Source organism: Oncorhynchus masou, chromosome 7 (genome assembly GCF_036934945.1).
Source record: "Oncorhynchus masou masou isolate Uvic2021 chromosome 7, UVic_Omas_1.1, whole genome shotgun sequence".
In the NCBI taxonomy this organism is placed as follows: Eukaryota; Metazoa; Chordata; class Actinopteri; order Salmoniformes; family Salmonidae; genus Oncorhynchus; species Oncorhynchus masou.
The window spans coordinates 5783898-5796397 of NC_088218.1; the positions used below are offsets into that span (position 1 = coordinate 5783898).

The 12500-nt window shown below is 44.9% G+C and overlaps 1 protein-coding gene across 1 annotated transcript in view; it reads right to left on the minus strand.

Annotated features, from left to right (window-relative positions):
• Nucleotides 1-12500, minus strand: part of LOC135542929 (dystrophin-like) — a gene marked incomplete at its 5' end in the record, with an annotated part of 841859 nt that overhangs the window by 788907 nt on the left and 40452 nt on the right. Inside the window, 3 exon segments of the mRNA XM_064970064.1 lie at nt 3796-3968; nt 4106-4228; nt 11885-12055. Coding sequence (XP_064826136.1) covers nt 3796-3968; nt 4106-4228; nt 11885-12055 — 467 coding nt within the window.

Sequence of the window (12500 nt, forward strand, 5' to 3'; positions counted from 1 at the left end):
AGTTAGTCTAGTGGTGATGATGTTACTGTAGCTTGTCTACTAGTTAGTTAGTCTAGTGGTGATGATGTTACTGTAGCTTGTCTACTAGTTAGTTAGTCTAGTGGTGATGATGTTACTGTAGCTTGTCCAGTTAGTTAGTCTAGTGGTGATGATGTTACTGTAGCTTGTCTACTAGTTAGTTAGTCTAGTGGTGATGATGTTACTGTAGCTTGTCTACTAGTTAGTTAGTCTAGTGGTGATGATGTTACTGTAGCTTGTCTACTAGTTAGTTAGTCTAGTGGTGATGATGTTACTGTAGCTTGTCTACTAGTTAGTTAGTCTAGTGGTGATGATGTTACTGTAGCTTGTCTACTAGTTAGTTAGTCTAGTGGTGATGATGTTACTGTAGCTTGTCTACTAGTTAGTTAGTCTAGTGGTGATGATGTTACTGTAGCTTGTCTACTAGTTAGTTAGTCTAGTGGTGATGATGTTACTGTAGCTTGTCTACTAGTTAGTTAGTCTAGTGGTGATGATGTTACTGTTAGCTTGTGATGATGTTACTGTAGTTACTAGTTAGTTAGTCTAGTGGTGATGATGTTACTGTAGCTTGTCTACTAGTTAGTTAGTCTAGTGGTGATGATGTTACTGTAGCTTGTCTAGTTAGTTAGTCTAGTGGTGATGATGTTACTGTAGCTTGTCTACTAGTTAGTTAGTCTAGTGGTGATGATGTTACTGTAGCTTGTCTACTAGTTAGTTAGTCTAGTGGTGATGATGTTACTGTAGCTTGTCTACTAGTTAGTTAGTCTAGTGGTGATGATGTTACTGTAGCTTGTCTACTAGTTAGTTAGTCTAGTGGTGATGATGTTACTGTAGCTTGTCTACTAGTTAGTTAGTCTAGTGGTGATGATGTTACTGTAGCTTGTCTACTAGTTAGTTAGTCTAGTGGTGATGATGTTACTGTAGCTTGTCTACTAGTTAGTTAGTCTAGTGGTGATGATGTTACTGTAGCTTGTCTACTAGTTAGTTAGTCTAGTGGTGATGATGTTACTGTAGCTTGTCTACTAGTTAGTTAGTCTAGTGGTGATGATGTTACTGTAGCTTGTCTACTAGTTAGTTAGTCTAGTGGTGATGATGTTACTGTAGCTTGTCTACTAGTTAGTTAGTCTAGTGGTGATGATGTTACTGTAGCTTGTCTACTAGTTAGTTAGTCTAGTGGTGATGATGTTACTGTAGCTTGTCTACTAGTTAGTTAGTCTAGTGGTGATGATGTTACTGTAGCTTGTCTACTAGTTAGTTAGTCTAGTGGTGATGATGTTACTGTAGCTTGTCTACTAGTTAGTTAGTCTAGTGGTGATGATGTTACTGTAGCTTGTCTACTAGTTAGTTAGTCTAGTGGTGATGATGTTACTGTAGCTTGTCTACTAGTTAGTTAGTCTAGTGGTGATGATGTTACTGTAGCTTGTCTACTAGTTAGTTAGTCTAGTGGTGATGATGTTACTGTAGCTTGTCTACTAGTTAGTTAGTCTAGTGGTGATGATGTTACTGTAGCTTGTCTACTAGTTAGTTAGTCTAGTGGTGATGATGTTACTGTAGCTTGTCTACTAGTTAGTTGGTGATCTAGCTTGTCTACTAGTTAGTTAGTCTAGTGGTGATGATGTTACTGTAGCTTGTCTACTAGTTAGTTAGTCTAGTGGTGATGATGTTACTGTAGCTTGTCTACTAGTTAGTTAGTCTAGTGGTGATGATGTTACTGTAGCTTGTCTACTAGTTAGTTAGTCTAGTGGTGATGATGTTACTGTAGCTTGTCTACTAGTTAGTTAGTCTAGTGGTGATGATGTTACTGTAGCTTGTCTACTAGTTAGTTAGTCTAGTGGTGATGATGTTACTGTAGCTTGTCTACTAGTTAGTTAGTCTAGTGGTGATGATGTTACTTTGTCTAGTTAGTCTAGTGGTGATGATGTTACTGTAGCTTGTCTACTAGTTAGTTAGTCTAGTGGTGATGATGTTACTGTAGCTTGTCTACTAGTTAGTTAGTCTAGTGGTGTCTCCCCATGACTGGAGGTCTAGCTTGTCTACTGAGTTAGTTAGTCTCTAGTGGTGATGATGTTACTGTAGCTTGTCTAGTTGTCTAGTTAGTTAGTCCAGTGGTGATGATGTTACTGTAGCTCTACTAGTTAGTTAGTCTCCTTGTCTACTAGTGAGTTAGAGGGTGATGATTTACCCCCCCTTGTCTACTAGTTAAACAGCTCACATGATGTTACTGTAGCTTGTCTCCCCATAGTTAGGTCTAGGGTTGCCCCCTGGTCTCCTAGTTAAACAGCTCATGATGTTACACCTGGTGTCTCCCCTATAGTTAGTTAGAGTGGTTGCCCCCCCTGGTCTACCTAGTTGATGATGTTACAGCTTGTCTAGTTAGTTAGGTGTCTCCCTTGTCATAGTTAGTTAGAGTGGTTGTTACCCCCTAGTGGTGATGATGTTACTGGTCTCCTAGTTAAACAGCTCACACCTGGTGTCTCCCCATGAGGTCTAGGGTTGATGTTACCCTAGGTCTCCTAGTTAAACAGCTCACACCTGGTGTCTCCCCATGAGGAGGGATTGTTAGTTAAACAGCTCACACCTGGTGTCTCCCCATGAGGAGGGTTGCCCCCCCCCTTAGGTCTCCTAGTTAAACAGCTCACACCTGGTGTCTCCCCATGAGGAGGTTTGCCCCCCTACTGGTCTCCTAGTTAAACAGCTCACACCTGGTGTCTCCCCATGAGGAGGGTTGCCCCCCCCTGGTCTCCTAGTTAAACAGCTCACACCTGGTGTCTCCCCATGAGGAGGTTGCCCCCCTGGTCTCCTAGTTAAACAGCTCACACCTGGTGTCTCCCCATGAGGAGGGTTGCCCCCCTGGTCTCCTAGTTAAACAGCTCACACCTGGTGTCTCCCCATGAGGAGGGTTGCCCCCCCTGGTCTCCTAGTTAAACAGCTCACACCTGGTGTCTCCCCTCCCATGAGGAGGGTTGCCCCCCCTGGTCTCCTAGTTAAACAGCTCACACCTGGTGTCTCCCCATGAGGAGGGTTTCCCCCCTGGTCTCCTAGTTAAACAGCTCACACCTGGTGTCTCCCCATGAGGAGGGTTTCCCCCCCCCCTGGTCTCCTAGTTAAACAGCTCACACCTGGTGTCTCCCCATGAGGAGGGTTGCCCCCCCTGGTCTCCTAGTTAAACAGCTCACACCTGGTGTCTCCCCATGAGGAGGTTTGCCCCCCTGGTCTCCTAGTTAAACAGCTCACACCTGGTGTCTCCCCATGAGGAGGTTTGCCCCCGGTCTCCTAGTTAAACAGCTCACACCTGGTGTCTCCCCATGAGGAGGTTTGCCCCCCCCTGGTCTCCTAGTTAAACAGCTCACACCTGGTGTCTCCCCATGAGGAGGGTTGCCCCCCCCTGGTCTCCTAGTTAAACAGCTCACACCTGGTGTCTCCCCATGCCCCCCCCCCTGGTCTCCTAGTTAAACAGCTCACCCTGGTGTCTCCCCATGAGGAGGGTTGGCCCCCCCTGGTCTCCTAGTTAAACAGCTCACACCTGGTGTCTCCCCATGAGGAGGGTTGCCCCCCCCTGGTCTCCTAGTTAAACAGCTCACACCTGGTGTCTCCCCATGAGGAGGGTTGCCCCCCCCCCTGGTCTCCTAGTTAAACAGCTCACACCTGGTGTCTCCCCATGAGGAGGTTTGGCCCTCCCTGGTCTAGTTTGTCTTCACCTGTTGACCCAGTCCTTCCTGTCCAGAGTTAGTAACCCCAGTGTGTCCCCAATAGATTCCCATTATTCCTGGTATGTACCTGAGCCTGTCCAGGTACAGCTTGTTGACTTTGTCCCAGTTAGTGTTGAGCAGCAGAGCTGTCTCCTGAACCCTGGTGCTCTCTGCTGGAGTGGCGATGGCCACCACCTCCTCTCTCCTGGCTAGAGCGCCCTCTACAGGGGGGCGGAGGTTCTTCAGATTCACCTTCACCTCCTGAGACACAGTGACGTAGGCAGACAGGCACACACACACACACACATGTTAACCACACACACACGTACATATACACGTTTGAAACCAACAGTATGAAACACGCACACACACACACGCGCACACACACGCACACTGACCTGAAGGCACTGTCCCTGCTGGGGTAGGTTGTAGAAGACGGCCTGCCAGTACTCAGGAGAGTTCAGTTGGAAGTCTGTCTCAGAGACGGAACGCAGCAGGGTCTGCAGCTCTCCCAGGTACTCCTACACACACACACACACACACACACACACACACACACACACACACACACACACACACACCCCAGTGGTGTTATAACACACACACACACACACACACACACACAGCACACACACACAGGCACACACACAGGCACGCACACACACGTGCACACACACACTCAATTATAACTAAACAATAACCCCAAACTCATTCTGAACTACACAAACTAGACAATATTCAACAACACTAAACACAAAGCCATCTATTACTGATAGATCCTCATCAGTTGATATTCCTACTGGGGTCAGGAGTTGATCTGGTACTTGGTCAGGAAAACCTCCTTGCCCTTCCACTACATACTGTAGATACCTTCACAGAGGGGGCACGGTTCCCTACCACTATATACTGTAGATACCTTCACAGAGGGGGTAGGCTACCTACCACTACATACTGTAGATACCTTCACAGAGGGGTACGGTTCCTACCACTACATACTGTAGATACCTTCACAGAGGGGCAGGCTACCTACCACTATATACTGTAGATACCTTCACAGAGGGGGCACGGTTCCCTACCACTATATACTGTAGATACCTTCACAGAGGGGGTAGGCTACCTACCACTATATACTGTAGATACTTCACAGAGGGGGCACGGTTCCCTACCACTACATACTGTAGATACCTTCACAGAGGGGGTAGGCTACCTACCACTATATACTGTAGATACTTCACAGAGGGGGCACGGTTCCCTACCACTATATACTGTAGATACCTTCACAGAGGGGGTAGGCTACCTACCACTATATACTGTAGATACTTCACAGAGGGGGCACGGTTCCCTACCACTACATACTGTAGATACCTTCACAGAGGGGGTAGGCTACCTACCACTACATACTGTAGATACCTTCACAGAGGGGGTAGGCTACCTACCACTATATACTGTAGATACTTCACAGAGGGGGTAGGCTACCTACCACTATATACTGTAGATACCTTCACAGAGGGGGTAGGCTACCTACCACTATATACTGTAGATAACTTCACAGAGGGGTAGGCTACCTACCATATACTGTAGATACTTCACAGAGGGGTAGGCTTCCCTACCACTACATACTGTAGATACCTTCACAGAGGGGGCAGGCTACCTACCACTATATACTGTAGATACCTTCACAGAGGGGGTAGGCTACCTACCACTACATACTGTAGATACCTTCACAGATGGGGGAGGCTACCTACCACTATATACTGTAGATACTTTACAGAGGGGTAGGCTACCTAAACTATATACTGTAGATACCTTCACAGAGGGGGTAGGCTACCTACCACTATATACTGTAGATACCTTCATTAAGGGTTCTTAATTACTTCCAGACTCATACCACACTTTATACTGTAGATACCTTCACAGAGGGGGTAGGCTACCTACCACTATATACTGCAGATACCTTCACAGAGGGGGTAGGCTACCTACCACTACATACTGTAGATAACTTTACAGAGGGTTCAGTCAAGACAGTGTTTGTTGTTATTCCTGTGCTGTGTTCTAGTACAACACCTCTCCAATCCCTCACTATCTCTTTACATTATTTCTCTTTAAATAAATATTTTCATTCTGTTTTTACACTCCTTCCTGGACATTAACATAAGATGCAGTAACTCATAACTCTCTCTCCTGTCATTAAGTGTTGTTCCTAATTACTTCCATGACTCATATGAGACACTTTATCTGGGAATATCACATTCTTACACGGAACCTTAATGTTTCTAACCATTTCTCATTCGTTGGAAACTTTCCACTTCCACGGCACCGATATAAAACTTGTATAATGAAATTCACAACCTTGTCCCGATATTGATTCAGCTGTCTTGTTGTAAAAATAGAAATGGATAAACATGAAGAGGTCAGAGTGAGAGTACTGAACCTTTAAATGTGAGTAAATACTAAAGAACAGGTTGAATTAGAGAGAGAGAGAGAGAGAGAGAGAGAGAGAGAGAGGAGGAGGATAGACAACCTGATATAATGTGTGGGTTATGGAAACCTGAGTAAATACTGAAGAACAGGTTGAATTAGAGAGAGAGAGAGAGAGAGAGAGAGAGAGAGAGAGAGAGAGAGAGAGAGAGAGAGACAACCTGATATAATGTGTGGGTTATGAGTAAATACTGAAGAACAGGTTGAATTAGAGAGAGAGAGAGAGAGAGAGAGAGAGAGAGAGAGAGAGAGAGAGAGAGAGAGAGAGAGAGAGAGAGAGAGAGAGAGAGAGAGAGAGAGAGAGAGAGAGAGAGAGAGAGAGAGAGAGAGAGAGACAACCTGATATGATGTGTGGGTTATGGAAACCTGAGTAAATAATGAAGAACAGGGAGAAAGGTGATTGAGGACACTGGTGTCGGTAAAGTTCATGTAGAGTCTGACAGACAGAGCAGAAGAGAGTTTAATGAGCCAGTCAGTCGTGATTAATCCATCCTTCCATAAACACAGTTCGTTACTCAGTATTGCTCACTGGCTTACGCCTGATTCACACGTGGATTTGTCATATGCACAGAACACAGTGGGGTGTAAAAGGCACAGTTTGACTGTGTCCCTGTAGATGTGCGTTTGCTGTATGTATATATTGTGTGTATTGCTCTTAATTGTAACCCAATGGAAGTCATCCAACAATCCCATCATGCAGTTCCCCAGAACTTCACAACAGAACTTCAACTCACCTTTTAGCCCAAATACAACAACATCAAGACATAACCATCTCACCTCTTATGTCGGCTCTGTTTCTTAATGAGCAGAAAATGGATCGCGTTGTGATTTGACACAAAGGCACAAAGACGTGTGTCGTGTGTTAAGAGTATGTTTAAAGTTAGCCTGGTTCCAACCAGTCGGCGACACAGCACCAACAGATCTGGAACTAGGCTATGGCAGAGTAGGTTCAGTCACGAGGACAGAAGTACAGTAGTCATTCATAGGTCTATACCGTGTAAATACAGTGGGATTTCACAGTTAAATACCTGGTCATTTGTATTTATTATGGATCCCCATTAGCTGCTGCTTTGGCAGCAGATACACTTCCTGGGGTCCAGGAAGTTGAGGGGTCATTGGCGTACCGTGACAGAAACAGCCACCACAGTGTTCATGTGTGACCACTGTTGATACTGTATGCCTTGCCAAATATAGATGGATGTAGACTACATGTGGGTTTGTCTTGTTTTGTGGTCTACTGATGATTGTCTTGTTGTGTGGTCTACTGATGCTTGTCTTGTTTTGTGGTCTACTGATGCTTGTCTTGTTTTGTGGTCTACTGATGCTTGTTTTGTGGTCTACTGATGCCTGTCTTGTTTTGTGGTCTACTGATGCTTGTCTTGTTTTGTGGTCTACTGATGCTTGTCTTGTTTTGTGGTCTACTGATGCTTGTCTTGTTGTGTGGTCTACTGATGCTTGTCTTGTTTTGTGGTCTACTGATGCCTGTCTTGTTTTGTGGTCTACTGATGGATGCCTGTCTTGTCTTGTGGTCTACTGATGCCTGTCTTGTTTTGTGGTCTACTGATGGATGCCTGTCTTGTTTTGTGGTCTACTGATGCCTGTCTTGTCTTGTGGTCTACTGATGCCTGTCTTGTCTTGTGGTCTACTGATGCCTGTCTTGTTTTGTGGTCTACTGATGCCTGTCTTGTTTTGTGGTCTACTGATGGATGCCTGTCTTGTCTTGTGGTCTACTGATGCTTGTCTTGTCTTGTGGTCTACTGATGCCTGTCTTGTTTTGTGGTCTACTGATGGTCTGTTTTGTGGTCTACTGTCTTGTTTGTGTGGTCTACTGATGCCTGTCTTGTTTTGTGGTCTACTGATGCTTGTCTTGTTTTGTGGTCTACTGATGCTTGTCTTGTTTTGTGGTCCTACTGATGCCTGTCTTGTTTTGTGGTCCTGATGCCTGTCTTGTTTTGTGGTCTACTGATGCTTGTTGACTTGATGTTTTATGGGTGAGCAGTCAAATGTTTTGGGTCTACTGATTGGTTGTGCCTGTCAGGGCCAGGTGACTGTGATGTGTTTCATTCATGAGTCCTGATTGACAGGACATGTTCTTGTGAGTGGAGGAGAAACTAGAACACAACTGATGCACCAGGTGTTCATGAAGAATGGAGGGATGAACACCTGGATGATGATGCTTCAAGTAATTGTCAGTCTACTGATGCCTGTCTTGTTTGTGGTCTACTGTCATCATGCCCTGTAATACTGTCTGAAGGTCATTGATCATCCCCTCAGTAATACTGTGACTCCAGATCATCTTGTCTTGTGGTCAGGAATGCCTGTCTTGAAGGGTCACAATGCCATGTCTGATTGACAGGTCTACATGTGTCGTTTACATGTGGTGATGTCTTGAGGTCACTGATCCCTGTAATTGTCAGAACACTACAGATCATCCCTGCAAATCTGTCTGAGGCTACATGGTCTTCAGTAATACTGTCTGAAAGCTGTCTTCTTCACATACTGTCTGGGAAGACACCTGATGATCCTGAGAGGAATGTTGTCTGAAAGCACATGTCATCATCCAACTAATACTGTCTGAACACACTCCTCCATCCCCAATGTTTCATTCATAATGTCTGAAGGCTACATGTTCATCCCTCAGTAATACCTGTGTGAAGATTTGAGTATCATCATCCCTTAATACATCTGAAGTACTCATCCCCTCAGTATACTGTCTGAAGGCTACATTGTCATCATGACTCAGTAATACTGTCTGAAGCTACATGTCATCATCCCCTCAGTAATACTGTCTGAAAGCTACATGTCATCAGAACATCAGTAATACTGTCTGAAGGCTACATGTGTCATCCCCTCAGTAATATGTCTGAAAGCTTCATGTCATCATCCCTCAGTAATACTGTCTGAAGCTACATGTCATCCCTCAGTAATACTGTCTGATTCAGTAATACTGTCTGATCATCCCCTCAGTAATACTGTCTGAAAGCTACATGTCATCCCCCTCAGTAATACTGTCTGAAAGCTACATGTCATCATCCCCTCAGTAATACTGTCTGAAAGCTACATGTCATCCCCTCAGTAATACTGTCTGAAAGCTACATGTCATCATCCCCTCAGTAATACTGTCTGAAAGCTCATCCCTCAGTAATACTGTCTGATCATCATCCCCTCAGTAATACTGTCTGAAAGCTACATGTCATCCCCTCAGTAATACTGTCTGAAGGCTACATCATCCCCTCAGTAATACTGTCTGAAGGCTACATGTCATCCCTCAGTAATACTGTCTGAAGGCTACATGTCATCATCCCCTCAGTAATACTGTCTGAAAGCTACATGTCATCCCTCAGTAATACTGTCTGAAAGCTACATGTCATCATCCCCTCAGTAATACTGTCTGAAGGCTACATGTCATCATCCCCTCAGTAATACTGTCTGAAAGCTACATGTCATCATCCCCTCAGTAATACTGTCTGAAAGCTACATGTCATCATCCCCTCAGTAATACTGTCTGAAAGCTACATGTCATCATCCCCTCAGTAATACTGTCTGAAAGCTACACATCATCCCCTCAGTAATACTGTCTGAAGGCTACATGTCATCATCCCCTCAGTAATACTGTCTGAAGGCTACATGTCATCCCCTCTGGACTAGTAATACTGTCTGAAAGGCTACATGTCATCCCTTCAGTAATACTGTCTGAAGGCTACATGTCATCCCCTCAGTAATACTGTCTGACTCTGTCTGAGTAATACCCCTGTGTCTGAAGGCTACATGTCATCATCCCTCAGTAATACTGTCTGACTGGCTAGAATGTACATCATCCCTCAGTAATACTGTCTGACTGGACTACATGTACATCATCCCTGGACAGTAATACCTGCTGTCTGACTGGACTAGAATATCCTGCTGTCTGACTGGACTAGAATATACCTGCTGTCTGACTGGACTACAATGTACATGCTGTCTGACTGGACTAGTAATACCTGCTGTCTGACTGGACTAGAATATACCTGCTGTCTGACTGGACTAGAATAATACCTGCTGTCTGACTGGACTACATGTACCTGCTGTCTGACTGGACTAGAATATATGCTGTCTGACTGGACTAGAATATACCTGCTGTCTGACTGGACTAGAATATACCTGCTGTCTGACTGGACTAGAATATACCTGCTGTCTGACTGGACTAGAATATACCTGCTGTCTGACTGGACTAGAATATACCTGCTGTCTGACTGGACTATGTGCTGTCTGATGGACATACCTGCTGTCTGACTGGACTAGAATATACTGTCTGACTGGACTAGAATATACCTGCTGTCTGACTGGACTAGAATATACCTGCTGTCTGACTGGACTAGAATATACCTGCTGTCTGACTGGACTAGAATATACCTGCTGTCTGACTGGACTAGAATATACTGGACTAGAATATACCTGTGTCTGACTGGACTAGAATATACCTGCTGTCTGACTGGACTAGAATATACCTGCTGTCTGACTGGACTAGAATATACCTGCTGTCTGACTGGACTAGAATATACCTGCTGTCTGACTGGACTAGAATATACCTGCTGTCTGACTGGACTAGAATATACCTGCTGTCTGACTGGACTAGAATATACCTGCTGTCTGACTGGACTAGAATATACCTGCTGTCTGACTGGACTGGACTAGAATATACCTGCTGTCTGACTGGACTAGAATATACCTGCTGTCTGACTGGACTAGAATATACCTGCTGTCTGACTGGACTAGAATATACCTGCTGTCTGACTGGACTAGAATATACCTGCTGTCTGACTGGACTAGAATATACCTGCTGTCTGACTGGACTAGAATATACCTGCTGTCTGACTGGACTAGAATATACCTGCTGTCTGACTGGACTAGAATATACCTGCTGTCTGACTGGACTATAATGTACCTGCTGTCTGACTGGACTAGAATATACCTGCTGTCTGACTGGACTAGAATATACCTGCTGTCTGTCTGGACTAGAATATACCTGCTGTCTGACTGGAATGAATATACCTGACTATAATATACCTGCTGTCTGACTACCTGCTGTCTGACTGGACTAGAATATACCTGCTGTCTGACTGGACTAGAATATACCTGCTGTCTGTCTGGACTAGAATATACCTGCTGTCTGACTGGACTATAATATACCTGCTGTCTGACTGGACTAGAATATACCTGCTGTCTGTCTGGACTAGAATATACCTGCTGTCTGACTGGACTAGAATATACCTGCTGTCTGTCTGGACTAGAATAGACAGGTTAACTACATCATATCAACGTCTGGTGTTTGCATCTCACTCATTCAGGAGCCCTTTATTTCATGTTTGATATTGATATTCACTGATTGATATTAGTTGGTTGATATTTGTCTTTCCTATTTGATTAATGGATTAGTGACTTCACTGAAAGCTCAATCCAGGTTATAATGAGTAGTTGGTTCTGACTAGCTAGCGGGCAGAGGGGTAAGTTGGCACCAGGGAATGTTGTCAATTCCAATCAATTGAGAAAGTAAACCAAATTCCAATTCCAAATGTTGCTCATTGAAAAGCATTGAAGAGAATTGGAATTTCAGATTACTTCCTGAATTCAACAGGATTTAAATGGAATTGAACCCAAACCCTGGTTGACACGGGACAAGTTGGCACGGCGCAGATTGGCACGGGGCAGGGGGAACTCACACTTTGTCGGCGGTAGGGGGTGAATTTAGCCTCCACCTCCTGCCAGCGTGTGTTGAGCTGGAGGAGGCGGGGCTGCACCAGCGAGGTCGCCCCTGCGTCTGACAGTTCTTTGGCCAATCCCTGCACCTCTTTCAGATCCTCACTCTTCCCATCGAACTCTGAGCCAATCTCCTAGTGGATGGGACAAAACCAGCCAGAGTCACACCCAGGGGGAATATCACACACACACACACACACACACACACACACACACACACACACACACACACACACACACACACACACACACACACACACACACACACACACACACACACACACACACACACACACACACACACACACACACACACCTTGGAGAAAGCCCAGTTAGCAGACCAGCCATACAGGGGAGAGATCTCACTCACACACATAAGGAAGACACACACTCTTCCATGCAGGGCAGTGATCATTCAGGATAATTCAGGGTCATTCTCCCCAGAAAGAGGAGAAACCATCTACTCTTTCCAGTTAGATCAGGGAAATGAAGAGAGAAAAGATTCACAATAAGTGTCCCTTTTTATTAGATCAGGGAAATGAGGAGAGAAGATTCACAAGGAGAGTATGTCTGGCTTCA